Here is a 20,408-nt window from a genome sequence, read left to right as displayed (position 1 = left end):
TCTAATTTAAGTTAGAGATATCTGTGGACAAATTGGGGGCTTGTCTACATTATAATTCCATAGAGACAAAAAATATGATATTACCAGCCCATTCTGAAGCAAATTTTCCTGAACAGTATTATCTCCACTTCCCCCCGCTCCAACAAAACAAGATTTTCAGAATAGTAAGGAATATTTAAACCACCTTTTTCAGAAGAAAAAAACCCCACAAATCTAAACAAAACCTGTATACAGTGGTTAGGAACAACTATTGTTCAACTAATAGGGTTATTTCTTGTCTGCTACAGTTTAACAACATGCTTTTGTGAAAGATTTTTCCAGGGCAATCATGAAGGGACACTGATTTATCAGATTACATTACATAAATATTTTCTACTTTCTAGCAAAGTGGTATGGCTCTCCATTGTCACTCATAGGTCTCTTTATGCTGACTTAAATGGATGATGCAGCAGTAGGATGCTGAAAGCAAGTTGCCCAGCACTGGTCTTGACAAGAACTCATTGTAAGCCACAAAGCATTGAATACCCCAGAGTCACTGGATTTAACACTGTAAATGTTCCCACTGCCCACATACTGCTTAGGTAATCCTAAGAGGCGGTGCTATTAGCCTGGAGCCCCCTATCCCTGTAAAAGCCCAAGACCTGAGTGATCTTCACTACTCCGTATGGGCTACAACTTCACATTACATCCTTACAAGCCTCATTCATAATCTTGGAAGTCTGCTTTCACAGTACAGCCTCGTACAAAGAAACGATTTGTTGTCACTGACATAGGGAGACCCCACACCTCCACTTAGACTTGTCCCTTATCTAGCACTTGTCCCACAGCACGTGATTCAGTTCCCTAAAATGGCAGAAAACCTGGAAAGAAAAGCATTTTGAACCATCATCTGTGATGGGATGAGTGCCAGACACCCAGGGAAGTACTGCTTGTCTTGTAGCCTGCGTAGGGTAGGGACCTTCCCCTTGCACTGAGCTGTTCATCTGGCTGAACCGTACTGTAGAACTGCACCCCAGCGCATGGTTTGCAAGGTCAGCACGTGCAAAAGAGCATGCAACTCCAGCCGCAGAACAGAACCGTACTGACAGATATTTCAATCCCAGCTCGACACTCCACCACCATTTCACCATCTCTGCATTTTTACAAATGGTTTTAATACTGCTAGGTGCAGGCAACTTTTAATAATTTTTAAACACATCACTCTTAAACCTTTTTCTAGAACAAGCCAGCTTTGAGCAAACAAAACCAAAATAGAATCAAGTTGAAGGCAAGATTTTTCAAAACAAATTTTAAATATTTTCTCTTACCAAAGACTCTTTCATCATTGATGTTTTTGATACAGAACCACAGCCCTGCTGGGAAAGTACACACGAGAATATGCAGATCAAAAAAGAAGGAAACCCATGTTGTAGGCTGATGCTCAGACACAGAGGCAATGATCGGGATGTGAATTTTCGCATACCTTTTTTAAAAAAAATTCAGTTCAAATTATTTTGAAAAGATAAAATTATTAAAGCTTGTAAACATTAGGAATTCTGAAATTAATTTCAACGGCAGCATTTCAATTTAAAATGGCAAGTGCTTTATTCAGCATAAATCTGATGAAATTTTTATACCAAAAAAGTCCCCAGGTCTTACTGTATTTAGGAAGTATTTGGTGTATAGAGCTATTTAAAACACCAATAGAAAGGATTATTTCCATACTAATTAAAAGAATGAAAATTATGGATGTTTTGTTTTATTATGGCTAACTGTGAAGCCAAATTCATAAAAAAGAAAACACGCAGCTATGGAAGACCCATCATTACATTTTGAAGAGATAACCTATTCATACCAGTAAGTCTCAGACTTCCAACACTATTTTGAAAACTCTCATCTACACAGAATACCTTCGTTTTCTTAGTAGAGAAAGTTACAGTATTAAATACCAGACTAGTTACTGATGCCCCCACATTCTTTTAGATGCTGAAAAAAAAAAATCAGGCTTTGTCTACACTTGGAAATACATGTCAACTAAACAACATGTCAAACACTCAGTGCAGGCAAGGACAAAACTGTGTTCTATATTAAAGACAGCTACACATATGGACCTAAGCTGGGCTGCTACATGACTAAATGGTGAGGTACCAGACATATGTCCTTTTCTTCACTGAGATCTAGTTCTCATTCAAAACTGCATTGTGTGTTTTAACACAATATGATTTTCTAATGTAGACAAGCCCTCAAAAGTTTAATGCTTTGTATGTATATAGACCACTTCTTTTATAGGCAGAGAACAACATCTGTATGTTCTTCAGATAAACCTGAGGCTTCTTGAGTGACATCTAGTCTACTATATTTATTACAGAGCTGGTACATAGTCCTGTATGAGCTGGACTTTGTAGCCTGAAAAAGCCTGAACTGCGAAGTTTAAAGGTTCTCCTACCCCTACTTTCAACCTTAAAAAAATAAAATCTACCAACTGAATTTCACTTTAAATACATTTATCTGAGAAAAATATCTTCAGTTTTTTTCCTATTCTCTTGGCTAGCTAAATAATTCAACATTGGATTTTTAAAGGTTAACTAAGCCAAAATATTAACTAACACGGGTTTTTATCAGTGAAAACACACTTGAATAAAACAGAATTGTTCAGAGCAGATGTCTGTATACACAAACCAAATGTATGAACCTAATAAAGAGGCAACATGCAAGATCATATGTGCAACATCTTAGTGATTTTGTGCAATGTTGAGCAATGAAAATAGTCTAAGTTTAAGGCCCTTAGCAATTTTTAAATGTGTCCTCAACTGTTGGTACAGCTTTTGGTTATTTTATGCTGAGAAGTACTACAATTTCAGATAGAAAAACATACACCATTACATATTCAACGACTCCTGAAGAAGCAAGAAATTTAATAGACAAATTAGTGAAATGGTTGCAAACATCATGAAACATTTACTACAAATGCTCTCTTTAGATAACTGATTAAAGCCCAGTATATTCTCCTTGCCTGAAATACTAAATGGATTTGACGATGAGGAGAGCAAAAGATTATTAGTTTTCAGTAGAATGCTATTGATATCTAAATCCTTATATCCTTTATGCTTACTTACCCAGTGTCCCACAATGAATAAAATCTGCCACTCCAAGGAGCAATATAACCTGAAAAAGAGAAGGGAAAAAAAATCCACTTTTGCTGCTTAGGTATTTAAGTGCAGTAATTTTTCTATTCCCTCAAATAATAGCACAAAACCAAAGAAATTTCACTGAACTTGTAATATATATGAACCAGACCTACTGCATTAGGCAGGCTATAAAGTCTACCAACCATGAAGCTAGTCTCAGAAGAACACACTCTTTAAGAGGATCACATTGTACTCGCTGAGTATCAAGACACACACACTTCCAAAAGTCAGAGCAATACAATAATAAATATAGTATTTCTCAAAGAACATGACAGATAGCAACATATACTCTGCAAAGAAGTGTAAGAAAAAGAAAACATAAATTGTAAGAAAGTATTTCTCTGAAATGCCTGAGCAGGAAACTAGGAACAATCTATAGCCAAAACACTAATACTCAATGAAACACGGGTTTCCTATTGTTTCTCTACTGATGGATCTACATGTGGCACGGAATATAAAAGCTGCTGTTAGATATGCTGATAAGCTTTATGTATTTTATTTTTAGACCAAGCCTTTACATACTTGACTATCTTAAAATGAAAAGAAACAGTATCATTATCAGATGAAAGATAAAAATTATTATTAGAAGTTATTAACACGGTTCTTCTTAAAATTTATTTCTGCTTTCGTTGCAACTGTTTCAGCTCCCTCTGAAGACAGATACAGACAAGCTGAAACAAAAGAAAGTTAAATCCTTTTATTTATTACCCAAACCTTTATGCATGACATAGTTAAGTCTTCCCTCTATCTGATACTGAAAATTAGCATAATCTGACTGAAGGTTTTAGATTAATATCTAATTTAGACATTTAAATATCTTGGTTAATGTTCTACAACAAGACATTTTTCCCTTCGGTCTTCAGATGCAAATCTTGCTCCCAAACCACTGCATGCAGCTACATATAAAAGCTGCCAGCAGATGGAGTACTACCAGTTATGGTCTATTGAAAACGTGAGATTAGATGGCGGTCGCCTGAGGATGCTCAAGAAGTTGGCTAATATGACAACTACCCATCATCTTCATCAGGGTGACAGGGGAGGCCCCTGGTGCCTGGAAAACAGCTAATGCTATGCCTCTAGGAAAGGCAAGAAGGAATATGCAAGAAACTACAGGCCAGTACCTTGAGTCCCTGAGAAGATTATGAAGCACAGCCTCCTGAAATACATTATTAAATGCTTTTTGAACCATTTTCTACATTTCTCATTTACAAGCTGAAGAAGAATGGGCTGGACAAACAGACCATTGACAGGTTGAAAATTGGCTGTCCTGACAAGCTCAAAGTAGTACTCAGTGGATTGGGGTCCAGCTGGTGGCTAGCAAAAAAGTAAAAATATCCCAGAGGCCAAAACAGTGAACCATGCTAAATTAAAAAGAGTGGCTGACATGCCTTATGGCATGCAGGACTTCAATTCAGAACCTCAAGCCCCTTCTTCCAGGTGCTGCACTTGGCATACAGCGTTCAGATGTGGGCATCCTTCTGCAAGAGCATCGTTAAGAAAAGAGAGGGATTAAGAGTGCTGTGAGATGGGCAGGAGCCCAAATTGCACAGCATACCAGAAGCTGAGGGAACGAGGTTTGTTCCATCCAGTGAAGCAGCAATACTGATCAGTGAACTTCCTAACAACTGCAACAGAAGACGTATTTTGCTGCATACTGAGATTAGAAGCCGAATTTCATTTTGATATGCCAGTCTGAAAATTCTTGCTAAGTATTAGTAGGACCTGCTCACATGTACTGAAAAGCAAGTCACAAACAATCACAGTTTAGAAGACTTTCAGTCAGAGAGGCTAAGTATTCTTTTGGAATAATGGTTTCATACTTGACACAAATAAAACTGTTATTAAACAGTCCAAAATGTTAAAAACAATTGACACAAAAAAAATCATGCCAGAAACACTGCTATAAAGAAGTACAAGAGAGAAGTCAGTTAAAATAAAACCACGTTATGTCTCAGGAAAGTGTTTTTTCCCCAAAATAAAACCCTGACAAAACGGAACTATATTTAAGGTGTGATATTAAGATAATGCTATTTAAACCGAGCAGAAGTCAATTTTTGCACGTGTACCATATATTTAGCTAGGAAAACAAGACTGCTTTTTCTTCATCAGGGGAAGGAAGTATGGTATCAGGTCACCAAGGCAGTATATCATGGAATCAGAAGATGGCAGTGAGGCATCTGGGGATGGCAACCAAGCAAAGACAAACTGTTCTTGTGAGATTGGGTAGAAACACCTTGGAGACTGGAGGCTGAATCACAGAAGTAAAGAAGAACTTACAGATGAATTCCAGTCATACAGAAATCAGATTCAAGTATTTCAGAAAGTAAGCAATCTGACCTTGACCTATCAACACTATTCAGAATAGATAAACTGTACGTATCTTCATAATATGCTTTGGCTATAGTTATGTTCCCCATCCAGTCTGACTTTTTACATCATTATGTGGACTGTGGATAAACCCGAAATACCGGAATGATGCTACAAAGTTGTTTGGTTTTTTTCTGCACCCCAGAAAGCACAATGAATTCTAAAACACAGAAATATAGAGTAACACAGGCACTGGTTTGCTGTGGCATTGCCAACAACTACTTTAGGCTAAACCAAATGTTGATCACCTGGTTTACCTACTCCAAAGGTAAACGAGCTTCACATTTATTTACCTGTGTATGTCAAATAGATGACACTGAGGAATACAATACCAGCAGCTAGTGAGACACCCAAGAAGAACAATGTCTGAAATTCTTGCTTTGTTAATCTGTCTCTCAGATACTGCAAAAATGCATAAGCTTGCAGCAGTGCAAAAACACCTAAAGAAAGAAGAAAGTTTTTGTTTAAATGCTCAAAAGCAGTAACAGCTGTAAAGCAATTGGCATACTTTGGCTATATTTGAAATAGAAAAATAAATGTAAGGTACACCCTTACATCTAAAAACTAATATAAAAATCACTTTATGACAAATAGGCTTTAATACTTAACAGGGGTGATACTTTCTTGCAATGACAGAAACTTGCAATGAGAGAAACTGCTCTCCAAAACATTCTTTGCTTATCATATCAAGAGCTCCAATACCCAACGCCTCTTTGCTCCCAAATTAAATTTGGATAAGGGACAGAATCACCAGCAAACTAGATCGCATCAATTATGACAAAAACACAGGTTAACATACCTAGACCTGGTGAAAAAGTAAGACACAGACCCTGGGCAAGACACAAACGATACTAATATAGAAATATATGGAAATTAAGCTACTGAACAAAACAGCAGGATTTAATGAAAGGAAAAAAACCCCAAACAAACCAAAACCAAAAAACCAAACAAGCATTAAGTGATAAGACAACTAGTGTTGAAACACCAGAATTCACTGGGTAAGCACCCCACACCCTCAAAAAGGCTGTTTAGAGTTTAGCATTAAACCAGATTTTTCTGTTGTTATTCATTTCAATGTATATAATCGGATAAATTCAATGATTAGTCCATTCAAAAGTGAAAATTCACTGGTAGCTGGCAGAAGAAGAAAATAGAACTCAAGTGTACAGTCTTTCTTCAATTTAAGATTATTGAGGTGCACAATGTTGAAATTCACTAGTTCTGAACTCCTACAGAAAGACACAAAGCTCTAGTCACTAAACAAATGTAAAATCCTTCAGATGCAAAATGTGGTTTGATAATCTTTACTCTTTCCATTCTATTCAGACTGCTCAAAAAAATATCCATTTTTAAAAGTATTTTTCTGGTAAATTTAAAGGATATTCCAATTGCTGTCCCAAATACATTTTGCTAAGTGACTACACATAATAAAAAACTGGAGGAATCTAACAAACTAAACGATATCACAGAAACAGTGTATGCAGTTTAAACATAAACCTATCAGTCTTAGTACAGGTTATTGCTGTCAAGACATCAAGATATCTGACTGTAACAACTATCGAAAAATCAACTCACTTTAAAGAAATAAAAAGAACCAAACACTGAAATCAGTTATTTAAAAATCAGCCTCCTGATTAGTAGTTTAAGTCATTCGTATATAACCCGCTTTGAAAAATTACAGAATACTATCAACTCTAAAACCAAATTGCCCAGTAAAAACTGTGTTTACCAATAACGAATGTTTCAATTGTACAATGCTTGAAGGCAACATTATATTGCAAACCTGTAGCGACTATCAATGCGCAAAATAAGTGCTTGTCAGAATGCTTAACTGATCCAGCATTATGCAGGCATTTTACCTCCATTAGCTCACACAAAGAAGGATAATGTGTCAATTGGAATGAAAATTTCCCTACAGATACTAAGTTGTAACTCTCTAACAATTTGGTTTGTTAGTATGTGTTCTTTCTAATACAAGGAAATAAAAGCTGCAAGGATTTGAGGTTTTCCTGTGCTAAACAGGGTGTTTGGAAGCAGACATTTAATTTTCTTACCTGCAGCTGCCATGTGTTCACTTGTTCTAATTGGCTGAAATCCCACAAAAGGTATCTGCATCGACAGTATTAACCCCACAATGTAGAAAGTGCTATATGCTAGGAAAGAAAAGGGTGAGGAGAGGGAAGGAAAAGAAAAGTGGGAAGAAAATGAATACACACATTTCAGAAAGCATTGGTTCCATAGTAGAGTCCATCCTCCCCCTGACTTCAGTGACACTGAAAGAGAACTGAAACATTCTACATATTTCAACCATCCTAATTACTTTTTCCTCCTTTGACTAGAACAGACCTGCCTATTGCATCCAATTTTAGAGGAAGTAGCAAAGTATTGTTGTTCTTAATTGCGCTGTTTTTTCTCCTCCTAGGGAAATAAACCATCTTCCTAAGATGCTCTAGCTTGGAAATAGTTTTCTCTTCCCATGTTGTTTTCACAGGTCACGGATGGGGGAAGTGCTCTCAGATAACAAGTGACAAAAGAAGCTTTCTACATGAGGAGAAATTGAAGGGACCAGACCTCAAAGGAGCAAAACATGTAAGAGTCCACTACCTATTCAGAAAATGCAGAGGTACGCTTGTTCTTTTTTTAACCCAAGAGCAGAGGCATGACAAGAAAATGAAAAGCAATAGAATTAAAATTAATATTAAACACATGTATTAATGGATCTATATAAACCATGAGGACTCATAACCCCCCAGAAAATAGAGACCAAGAATATAATTAATATTATTATTTGTATTAATAACACGAATCATTTTTATGTACGCACTAAGATTCACATACTTTATTTTGACAGGGTTTTGATCTTCAGTACTCCAGGGTGAAGAAGAGAGGGGAGGGGAAGAGACAATTACCAATCTGAACAGCCATAAGTCTGATTACATTTGAAGTAACCAGCCAACTTCAAGTTCAAATGAAGCTTTCTTACTTCAGTGGCAAACAGCAATAATCCATCTCCCAGATTTTTAAACACTCCTTCAAATCATAAATGACTGTCTTTGTTACGACCTCGACCTTATGAAAAGACCCTTGTTCTCATACAATCCTTTGCTAACCTCCATGAGAACAGGTTTGGGGAGTGCATCATTTACCAGTGGTATTGTTTCCATAGCACCTGTCTAGTCTCACTGGGCGATTATGCCCCCAGGGTACTGTATGCTTTCCAAAAGCCACAGAAGTGACTGTGTCAATACTTCCAACCACTTGCTGTCTTCTCTGGTATATTCTTCCAAGCATCTGTATTGTGCTACTTGGCCTAGCTACTGATCTATGCCCTCTTACGTCACTGAAACACATTTTTGTTGTAGGTAGCTCAATTTTTGAAGAATTCACTACAACATAAATCATTTACTGTACCATGAAAGTGTTACAACAGTGCCATCCTGTGGAAGTTCAATGATTGGCATAAATCACTACATTTCACATTTGTTAGACCATTGTAAAACCATTTTTTAAGCCTAGCTCTGCACTGCTGTACTTTCTATGCCCACTTTCCTTCCGCCCACCCCACCCCTTATTCCCATTTCTTTCAAATAGCTATCACATATGTCTGCCTGGTATTGAAAAAGAAAATATTACTTTACACAGCAACACAATTTTTCTATGAACTTCGATACATCAAGGTGATACATCATCACAAACTCTCCACGTTTCTTTACATTCTGCTGTTTGCACAGTCTTTGCAAGACAATAAGTTAATTTTGATTCCTGCAAGCTACTCTCATGGTTATAACTTTGACTAGGTCAAGAACAAAAACCTACTGTGTATAAACTCATTTTACAAACAATTTTAGTTGCTGTAGACTGCACAAACATAGGAAGAACCTACTGAAAAAAATCTCAAGAGAATACAATCAAATACTTGACCGCATACTTTCAATTAATGGATTATAATAATCAGAAATAAACACTCATCATCTGAAGTTTCAGAATCCTCAAGTAGTTAACAAATATATGCCTACTCCCTATTTAAATGATAAAATCCAAGACAAAGAACAAGGAATTATTGAAATTAAGTTTTAAATTCTGGAAGATTCTTAAGTGTTTTGTATTAAATATTCTGAAAAGTGCACAGAACTTAAAAAAAGTACAGAAAAAAATTACCAAGTCTCTTAAGTGTGCAAGCATGACGCAAATCTCTACTGCTACCTTACCAAATGTAAAACCATTTGTTTTTTAAACCTATGATAAACTACAAGAGAAACTACATATACAACAATAGAAAATAATATCAATGGTTCCCACGTCTGAATGAAGATGTTATTTACTTACACAAGTGCTGCTAATACACTGGAATTGTAAGCACTTGTTCTTAATTATTAAGCTGAATAAGATCTGAATGAAAGATACTGACCACTGTCAAGACAAAAAAAAAAGCACAGCTTAATCTTTCAAATGTAGGTAGCATGATCACCATGCATGCCAAGCGGGTCAGAAGCTGTCTGTCTGATAAATTAATCTGCCTGCAAGTCATAAAATATTTTAAAATTGGCAAAAAATTCACATTCTTAGAAATTTTTACTCATTAAATGATTCTGAATTACACTGCCAGGCATATCAGATCATGTCCCATTAGCCTTTTCTTTGGTGTATGAACACGCATATGAAAAATATATACCAGGAAATCATCACTATTTTTAAAAACTTGGTGCCGCCAAATATTGTTCTCTACATTTATGTTATTATATAAACATTAAGCTGTTGCAAAAGTTAGGCTTGTGCTAGTTTAAAATAAAAATAAGCAACTGATTTGGAGATTAAAACCCCCAGAATTCTCAGTAATGGTAAAATGGATGCAGATTTTGCTAGCTACTGTTAGCTCAGACTAGTTTACAATAGTTTTAGCTGCATATGGGTAGGTTTTTGAGAATTATGAGACTGCTGCAGGCACACTAGGAACTGCATATCACAAAAACTCCAAAAATATCTTTATTCTCCCTATTTCAATGAGCTTTTGTAAACTGTTCTCCCTATCTGAATAGTTTGGAAGTAAAGCACACCTGAATTTCCTCTCAGAAGTGCTTGAACATTCTTACCTGTTTTACAAAAACATCCTGTTAAACAAACCTAGAAATCACATACTAATGAGATGTACGGACTTCTCTGTGTGTAAGGCTTCCCATGAACCCTTAAATTAAGCCAGCAGTTGCAATGGAACAGCAGAGCAACAACCACACTTCCATCCTGACAAATCTGCTGAAGGACATCTCCCTCACAGCTGAAGGGTAGTAACATCTCAAAACACTGTAGCTATTTGCAAAACAAACGTCTGCCAAAACCTTTAAGTCACATGAACCTGCAGTACTATTTTTCCCAGACAAGTTCAAAGCCTAGTTCATTGAAAGCTGAAAATGCAAGAGTACTTATTCTTTATTGTTTCTGGTTACCACACTGCTTCAGGATTTTATAATTAGTAGATTTAATTTTCTCTTTCCTAACTCCTATAAATTGGAAAATGAAAATATTCAATAAAACAATTTTAAAAGCAAACCAAGATAAATTACTTTCCCCTTAAGTTATAAAGAAGTAATGAACAAGTTAAGTAATACTAGCATTAAAAACTAAAGATAGGTTAGAGCTTTTTTTTTTTTTTCCCTTTTTTTTTTTTTAAAGAATTTCCATTTCTAAATTACATACATTTTAACAAAGAACCATGAAACCAATATTCACAGTTTTGGTAGCAAAAATACAAAACTGAACTTGAGTAAATTAAGTAATTATTATAATATACAATGGTTCAAATATATATGTAAATTAGTAATTTCTCTAGCAGGCACTTAAAAAAGCATTAAAATGACTGAAAATACAAAGATAAAAAGGTATTAAAATGAAAATATATTTACAAATATGAAACGTCCTGTGATATTACACTTCAACTCACACTATGTTCTCAAACTATCTATGAAGGATTCACATTAGAGAGTCAAAATGTTCTAGCTAACTTATAAACCTCTGAATACCCAAATGCCTTATTATTTATTTCATTCACACCCCTACAACATGGCCAACTGATTTAACTGGTAAAGGCTCTTTAAAAACAGTTTACAGGGTATTTAAATGTCAGTCAAATCAATTAAAAAGTCTCCTATGATCACTATTACACATTCCTGAAACGGGAAGGAAGGCTGATCCATTAACCCAATAAAATCTTAAGGATTCACGTGGAGTAGACAGACTCTTACCCTACTTTTTAGTTTAGGTTATATAAAAACACACACGGCTGCTTAAAATTCTCCATGTCTTTTCTCATATATGTCACAATATATTATACGTTTGCATAATTTCTGCTGCACAACTTTTTTAAAATACCATTTGTTTAACACACTAGGAAAAGGAAAAAAAAAGGAAACATTATTACAGACACAAACATTATATATATATATATATATATATATATATATATATATATATATATAAAAAATACATTAAAAGGGTTCTACAAATATCAAACCATGCAATTGTTTTTTTTTCCAGTGCACTAGAAAGGGGAAAATTAACTGGCAGCTACATACACGAAATTTTGGAAGTCTGAGTACGTTTTAACTAATTATTTCCATGTTGTAGAGAATAACTGACCATAATCAGTAATAAAACTAATAAAATGCAACCTGATATGCAATTACTTAATTCAACCTGATGTAAAACACATCAGTATAATTAACGTCATATCTCATGATTAAGCATTTGAGAATGACTGTTCAATGAACAAAACTTACCGATGTAGACCCTCCTGCTATATCTCTGCATCAGCAACAGAACAAACACATGCAGTGGAATAAGGTTGATGATAAAAACGTAACCACCCCATGCAGAGACCTACGAGAAATGGAACAGGGAATTAGATCTGAAAAGATCTGCAAATTCTTAGGATAGCCAATGCTGGATTTACATCCTGACGGTCTGACAAGAAAACACAAACCATATCTAGACAAGCAGTCAGAACTACCAGTAATACCACCAGAATCTTTCAATATTTAAGATTAAAAAAACAACCCAACCAAACTAAAACCCAACAAAAAAACCAAACCACCAAACCAACAACAAAAACCCCCACGTATCAAAGACTTCTAAAATGGGCTGCTGGATTTTCAAGGCTGTTCTTCCTGTATCTCCTCCTCCTCCCAAGCTAATCTGGTCACACTGGCAAAGAATGATTTGATGCTAGGGGCTTTTCTCCCTGGTGAAGGTTGCAGCACAAGGCAGTGGCATGACTCCCATGTAGAATCCAAAGTTTTACTTTGACATACAAATTTAGCACCATGCTCTGCACTTTCTTCTGGGGATGGGGAACCATATCTCCAGCCAGAGAGGAGAAAGAGAGCAAGGTGCACCTCTGGGAGCAGAACTGAAACAGAGCAGCCAAAGTAGGTTGCAGTGTAAGGAAAGAAACGAAAGGAAACAGGTGGATGCATAGGGAAGCTAGGCTGAGCACTGTGGAATGGTGTACAACAATATCATGGATACTGCAAACTGTAGTAACAGCAGCACTTGAGAGGCACTGGCATGATGTACTTAGAACTGAAACACTACAATGTTATCAATATATCACTGATTGCTGGTTTAGATAAAGATTTAATAAGATATCATTACAACGTGTTATGTAAATTTGCAACATATTTAGAAGGGCTAATGTTGACTAGACAATCTGTATTTTCACACATCCTCTTGTCAGATTACAGTCTAGACTTCTCCCATATATATCGTGCCTACCCTAGATCTTAATTTTTATAGTGCAGTAGCAAACGTGGTTTTCACTTCAATTGTACTTTAGGGCTTAAATTCATGCAGATACTTTTAAAGCCCTAGAATCCAAAAAGAACCCCAAATTACTATGTTCTATAGAAGAGATTCTAAAATAAGGATAAGGCCAAGTACTATTGTTTTTTGATACAAATACTACAAAACCCAGCATTTTAAAATTTGGGGTAATCAAATCAGACAATGTGAAACAAGTAGAAAAGAAGCCTTCTAAGTTTTCTAGAAGCTCATTTCAGATTGTCATGATCGTATTGCCAAATCACTAGCCTGAAGTAAGATGGCTTACACAGGCAAGTGTATTTAGTGGGAGAAACTATTACATGAAGAGAGGTAAGACAAAATAGAACAAGAACAAATGTGCAATTAGAACACTGTTATATTTAGGGAAGGTTTGAATGAAGCAGGCAGCAGATAGATTGTATGGACATGAGACCTGCATCTCTAATTATCAAAATATTAAACCAAATCTAAGCATTGAAGATTGTACTGAACTGAAGATGCACTTTGGCACATTTCAAACAAAACTGAGGCATCCTCATAGATTGGCAAAAAGAGTGAAAACATGCTATTACTCCTACAAGGATTGCTTTAATGTAAAGCTTTGTTTGGTTTTCCTCCTCATCATAAAAAGCTATACAAAGCAGAAATTGCGGAAGTCAAATAAATGTTAAAAAATTCAAATGCAACAAAAAACCCCTTCTCCTTATGGAATGCAATGCAATGCTATGAGTCAAATTACCACAGTGAGTTAGGTATATACTTTAATCAGATTTAGTTATCAAGAAAGACTTCTGTCAGCCCATGTAATATCTGTTCCTCTTTCAAGGAGCTGTTCCCCAAACTCCCCATGCAAGAGCTGACTCTTACTACCTCAAAATTATGATTTAATTTTCAACTTACACTGAAAACATAACTAATCCCATCAGAGAAAGGGATATAACGAATATATATTATACTCTATATATATATATATATATATATATAGTACTTATATAACTATATAACGAATAGTACAATCACGCTTTGTCCTAAAAATTTAGCCAAGCAAAATGTCTAGGAGGGCATCTTAACAAAACTCTTTCCCAAAGAGAAATACAATATATGGAAATATTTTCATCACCAGGGATGAAAAGTAGGCACACTCTGCAAGCAATAAAATTGTATCATCTAATCACTGAGGCTAAACTATGGACAAATCTTAACCTTTCATTAGCTGGCAGCACTTGAAAGGAAAATAAAAGGAAAAACCATCAATTTACATTCAAGAATTGAATGTCATGATTATGACATTGATTCCGTAAGTTCTGTCACCATGTACACTCTAGAGCACATCCCCTCCCTCTCATACAATCCCACACACCAAGACACTAGTCAGACTAAGATGCAAAGAACTTGTTATTGTGTGACTTTTCAGCAGTAAAATTATAAAAGTACTGTAATTTTTATCTTATATTTATGAAAAGCATTTTTAGAGGATTTTGACAATAATTGGCACAATATAAAAAAGACTATGGTATATAAATATAACAATTCACAAATTTACTTGCCTGATTTTGTACTGCACATGTGTGTACCAAACCTACAGGACCTCTTCACTATTATGCTATATAAACAGCAATGCTGTGTATAAATAAGTGATTGTTTACTTAATGACTTGGCAAAAAGGAGGATGAATGGGGAGGAAATGAATACACTCCTAAGAGGAGATAGCTATCCTCTTTGGTGACATATACAGGACTATTATTTGCTATATTAACTGCAAAAATTTCGGAGAAAACCCAATGAATATTAAAGCTAGAGGAAATCTAGGCAGCATCCAGATAACCTCTGAATTAACCTTGTACTTTAAATTAAGGCATGCAAAACAGTTCATAAGTTCCGTTTTCTTGCAAGCCTAGTTACCTGTCTGTAGAAAAGCAGTATTTGAGACCTCAATCTTAACCGACACCAAGCAATTAGCCTGACTGTCCCACCACTGGCTATATTGAGGCTAATTTACTTTTCATATAGCCACGAAAAAAAAAAAAGTCTATCGGGGGAAAAAGGACCTTTCACTGATTCATACAGGAAAATTCTTTAAGTCTAAGGTTTCAGAAGATGGGGGGAGGGGGCACGACCAATTCTCTCCATTTTGCTATTAGTTTTATCTCCTCAGTTCTACCGCTGTTCTTCCTCTCTGTTAGCCCTTAGGAACATCTCTGCAGTAGCCTCCATTTTCATAGCTCAAGAATGAAAAGGGACTTTACGATTGTTTAATCTGACATTTAATTCATTCAGCAGTTCTGGTGGTAAGCTTTACTTTATGGCATAATTATACCCAAAGAAATAGCTTTCAAAGTCATTTAAGTGTAATTTTGTCCATAAATTTTAAATAGTATTATTGCATTTTAGTAATAATGACACATGGACACATGAATATCAGAATTCCACCCTAATTCACCTGCACTAAAACAAAAATCCCGCTGAATCAGAGTACCTATCACAGCATATAATAAATTTGTAAGTAAAGTCATTATACTTCAGAGCTTTTCCAAAAATTGTTTTCACTGTGTTTAAATACTTTCAATTTCAAAATATTTATTAAGTCTTTTTACTTATATATTTAAGGTTTTAATAGTAATATAAAGCAACGATTTTATATTATGGCTCCAGCAGAGATTAAAATCTCCTCCTTCTGTTCTCTGTCAACATATGGATTACATAAGCCCTACTTGAATAGTTTAGCTATTATATATATAAAAGGCTTACCATGTAAAAGTAGGATAGACAGCAGCAGATTGTCCAAAAGACTGACCCAGTTTTCACAGACTTCACCTTTAAAAATAACAAAGTATTTATGAATGACAAACAAATACCAGACAATATTCCAAAATTTCATTCCAAAACATCTGTCGAGAAAACTTCTTTAGCACATACCAAGTTATATTTGTATGCTTCTGATCTGATGCACATAAACCCAACGACAAATTCAATTCATTCACACACAAAACAGCTTATACCTATTTCTCTAGTTAAAGCAGAGGCAGGATGCAATGCAACTGTCTGCGTCGTGATCTGAGGTAGAAAAGTAGTTGCAACATCCCTGTGCTACTTTTTCTGAGACATTAGACCACTTTATAATTCTAAGTGTAGACTATCCATGGCTTATGTTGCCTGGCATCAGACCCAACTCTGCAATTATAGATAAAAGAGTGATTCTGTAATTTTGAAAAACCTCAATTAAGGTTAATGAGAGCATTCAGATACTACTAAAGGTTTCACAGGATCCATAAACTGGCCCAGGAGAATGATTTTGTCCAAAACTGAGGGTGGTGATTGTGGTGCAGGAAAACAGGAACAAAAACCCGACATTAAATAAAGCTAGAACGTTATCTATAAATATGGATTTGATTCACACATAATTCTAAAAGAGCTTGCACAAACACTATTGCACTATGCAGTTTAGTTAAATATGAGTTCCACAAGAACAGATAACTGCTATCAGGTCTCAGTTGTTCTAAAGTAACCATGTGGGTTGATTCTATCAACTGGTATCAAATACAGTACGCCTTTACAGCTGCAGTTCATTCCAAGGCCAGACTTAAAAAACCTGCATTTAAGTAACACCAGCCACTCAGTCATGAAAAACTTGAATTCCCTTCCACTATACTCCTACCAACAACATCCCAAGATTGAAATATTCAATAGTGAAAAAATTTGTGAGGATGCATCTGTTTATGAAAAGCAGAACTCTTGACAAAACCATGGGAAAAGCTGTAATGACCATGTACATACACGGAGACGCTCAAAGTGAAAAGTATATGCATTCAAGGAACGCACAAGGGACAGCACCACATAGTGTCTATGCTGAATTAACAACACAGTTATGCTATTTGTGATATTTCCAAAATAGATGCAACAGTGCAGAAGAACTCCATGTTGCCTAAGCTGCTTCATACAAAACTGCATTACAGATGCAATTCTACATACAGATTAAGGAGTGACAGACGAGCTGCACTAGCAAGTAGGCTAATTAAGAGACATTAGACTTTTTTATTTTAACCATGCAAGCAATATTAATATCTTGCTCCAGATAGCTTTGGGTATTTAATTTGGATGCTTAAGTCAAAGCCTCGACCCTCCATACAGTCAAAAGCTTCTCCAGAAGACAATTCAGAGCACTTTATATTCAGAGTTTACTGCTTTTCATCAGCTAAAGAAGGAGGCTAAAGTTTGATGCTCACATGATACCTCCAAACTGAAAAACAGAAACAACCCTTCTGTTTGCTTTAAATGTATAGACTTATCATCATTATTATTACTACTACTACTACAGGACACGCACACATCAGTTGAACAGTAATTTTACATAGCAAACTAAAGAGCGTGATTATGGAGTGGTTCAGATCATGCGGCTTCTCAGCACTCGTCTGATTAAGAGCCAAGAGGAAGAGGGATGAGAGGGAGGAAAATAAGAATTCAATGGATTCTAAGAAAAATCAATCATTTGGTTGGAGGAGGAACCAAAAAACCTTTCCAAAGCAAAAGACTCAGCAATTACTTACCCATAAATAGTATGTGAACTGCAGTGCAAAAATAGCTATGCCTTCATTGTCAAATGATCCTGCTACTGATCGGGATATGTAACCTGGAACTATGGCGATAAAACAGGCAGCTAAAAGCCCTGCTCCCTGGTTCCACAGTTCTCTGGTGAGCAGGAAAGTAGAAATAGCTGTAAGGCCGCTAAAAACTGGTGCTAGGAACACACATACATCTCTTATATGGACTGTCACATTAAGCATATTTAAAATCCAATGTATAAGGCCTGCTGTCACCATCAATCCTGGGTATACCTAAAAGAAAGAAAACAAAATGAAACCAAAAAATGACTCACTAGGTTATTGCAGAAAATTATCATGGTTAGGTTTATTTGCATATAATTTGCAATGAAACAGTCATTTCTTAAGTTGATGTAAGCAGTGAGCACACGAAGCTAATGGAATTATTTTAATACTACTTCAATCATGTTTTGACAACACCACTGAATACCAGAGGTTCTTCAAATTTTATCCAAATGCTAACAATTACACATAATCCATTTTGTAAATGAATAAGCAGCATACAGATAATATCCTATCTTGCCTGACATTTATCATATAATGAGAAGAATTTCTCCTTAAGGTATAGAAGCAGAAGCTACAGTTTGCAAGAGAATTTCAAGCCAGTTAACAGCTTTAAGAAAATAAAAAACCAAACCCAAAACCCCTAAGACAACAAGAAGAAACCCAACATTTTTCAGCACTATCCTTTTCCCTCCAAAATATACCATGCCACTCTTTCACTTCTTGTTACCCATGGAGAAAGAAAACATGCATCAACAGGATTTTTTGGTTTGTTTTAAAGCTGAAAAGCTGATGGACGTTCAGTTGAGTATTATATATTTGTGAAAATTGGATATGAAGGATTAAAATAAAGTCGTATAAAATTGAATTAAGATGTCCTCCAGAAAAGGCAGCATAGACTTACACAAATCTATTGAACCCATCATAGACTATTGGAAAACTTTTAAATATTCTTAATAGGAATTATACCTCCCACATTTATCAACACTAGAAAAATCAATATGTACTAGAAAAGTTAATATGTACTTCACCTGCCTTGGTTTCTTTCGAAAGTTAAGAAGGGCACTGTACTAAATTAAATTAACAGATGACAGAATGTTGCCCTGCATAAATCCTTGAGAGCTGGTTTTCAAGACAAACTATTAAAACATACCATACCATGTCACTTGCAAAATAATGTATGCAATCAACATTTCAATTCTATTCCATAAGGGGTTTACTTCATGTAAGACAAGTACAGAAAAAACGCATATATATGTTACATAAAAAGTCTCAAGTATCTCTGAGATACTAAAACAAATGGTGATCTAATTGCTACAAAAAACCTTTGTAAATGCATTTAAATGGTATGTACTATAATTAAAAAGTTTTAATGTGCTTTCACACATTATGTAACACGTGGATGTGACACTTAGTGTTACTAAAGCTATTCTACCAATGAACGATATTTGTATTCTAAACCGATAATATTGTTTCATACACCTTTCCTGTCTTGCAACTTGCATCAGTACCAGTCTTATCTACTCCTGATGCTTCACACAGGTGCCCCACTAATTTAATTTCAAAAGGTCTTTTCCCAGTGAAATCCTAACACTTTCCGTACACACGTGAAGTCCACTCAATATATACCATTGGATTAAAACTTGTGCCTTAAGAGATTTAGATAACTGGTTTTACTTTTTTTTTTCTCTTTTCCTTTCATGTACCAGAATTACAGGAGTTAAAATACCCTTATTTATTACTATTATAAGTTCATATCTAAGAAAGTAAAACTCAGTTCTGTATTTCTTGTTCACAGTATGCTTCTGGATAAAGACTAAAGCATGTTGACTTACTGTCTTAGTTCCCGAAGCTAAAATTAAAAAAATTCTTGCTATTGCCTCTGCAGCAATTTGACAATTAAAGGCAAATTTTATTAAGATTCTCCTTTTATCAATGTCGAACTTGTATTGAAAGTTCAAGAAACTTACTGCAAAGTCACGTCTAAATTATTATCACAATACTTACAGTTCCACCTACTATTCTTCCCAGTGGATACCATGCTCTTTCATCAAACCAATTTAAAAATTCATAAAACCCATGGGATGCAAGATGATGTGTTGATCTGTAGTTAAACCTAGAAAAAAATATAGGAAAAGAAGGGGCAGGGGGGAGGGAGGAGAGATAAAAATCAAGAACCTAAGTTTTAGGCATAACTGAAGTCATCTGTTTTCTAAAACCTAGAAAGTAATTAAACTTTAGTCACTCATTTAGTATAAGTACAATGATCCTCTCTAAATCTACAGAGTGTTAAAGTAAATTACTAAGCTCTCAGTTACTAACCACTAGGTTTTCTTTATTTCTACAGCCAGTGCATGCACACAGATTAAATGTTACAGTTTTGGGGTTTGTTTTTTGAAGTTTTTTTGTAAACATTACAAAGTTTTCTGACATGCTGACACGCTGACAAACACTTCTGTCA

The 20,408-nt window shown here is 35.4% G+C and overlaps 1 protein-coding gene across 2 annotated transcripts in view; it reads right to left on the bottom strand.

Moving 5' to 3' along the window:
• Window positions 1-20,408, bottom strand: part of STT3B (STT3 oligosaccharyltransferase complex catalytic subunit B) — a 53,855-nt gene that overhangs the window by 10,902 nt on the left and 22,545 nt on the right. For both annotated transcript variants that reach the window (XM_086468721.1, XM_086468722.1), the window contains 8 exons: window positions 19,955-20,063; window positions 17,891-18,178; window positions 16,095-16,160; window positions 12,305-12,404; window positions 7,589-7,687; window positions 5,828-5,974; window positions 3,096-3,144; window positions 1,308-1,462 (listed from right to left, as the gene is read on the bottom strand). In XM_086468721.1, the coding sequence (XP_086324847.1) occupies window positions 1,308-1,462; window positions 3,096-3,144; window positions 5,828-5,974; window positions 7,589-7,687; window positions 12,305-12,404; window positions 16,095-16,160; window positions 17,891-18,178; window positions 19,955-20,063 (1,013 nt within the window). The remainder of the gene's footprint in view (window positions 1-1,307; window positions 1,463-3,095; window positions 3,145-5,827; window positions 5,975-7,588; window positions 7,688-12,304; window positions 12,405-16,094; window positions 16,161-17,890; window positions 18,179-19,954; window positions 20,064-20,408) is intronic.

The sequence above is a fragment of the Leptosomus discolor genome, chromosome 7, assembly GCF_034619465.1.
Source record: "Leptosomus discolor isolate bLepDis1 chromosome 7, bLepDis1.hap2, whole genome shotgun sequence".
Lineage (NCBI taxonomy): Eukaryota > Metazoa > Chordata > Aves > Leptosomiformes > Leptosomidae > Leptosomus > Leptosomus discolor.
The sequence above is the reverse complement of the archived record's forward strand: the minus strand, read 5'-3'. Positions and strand labels throughout refer to the sequence as shown.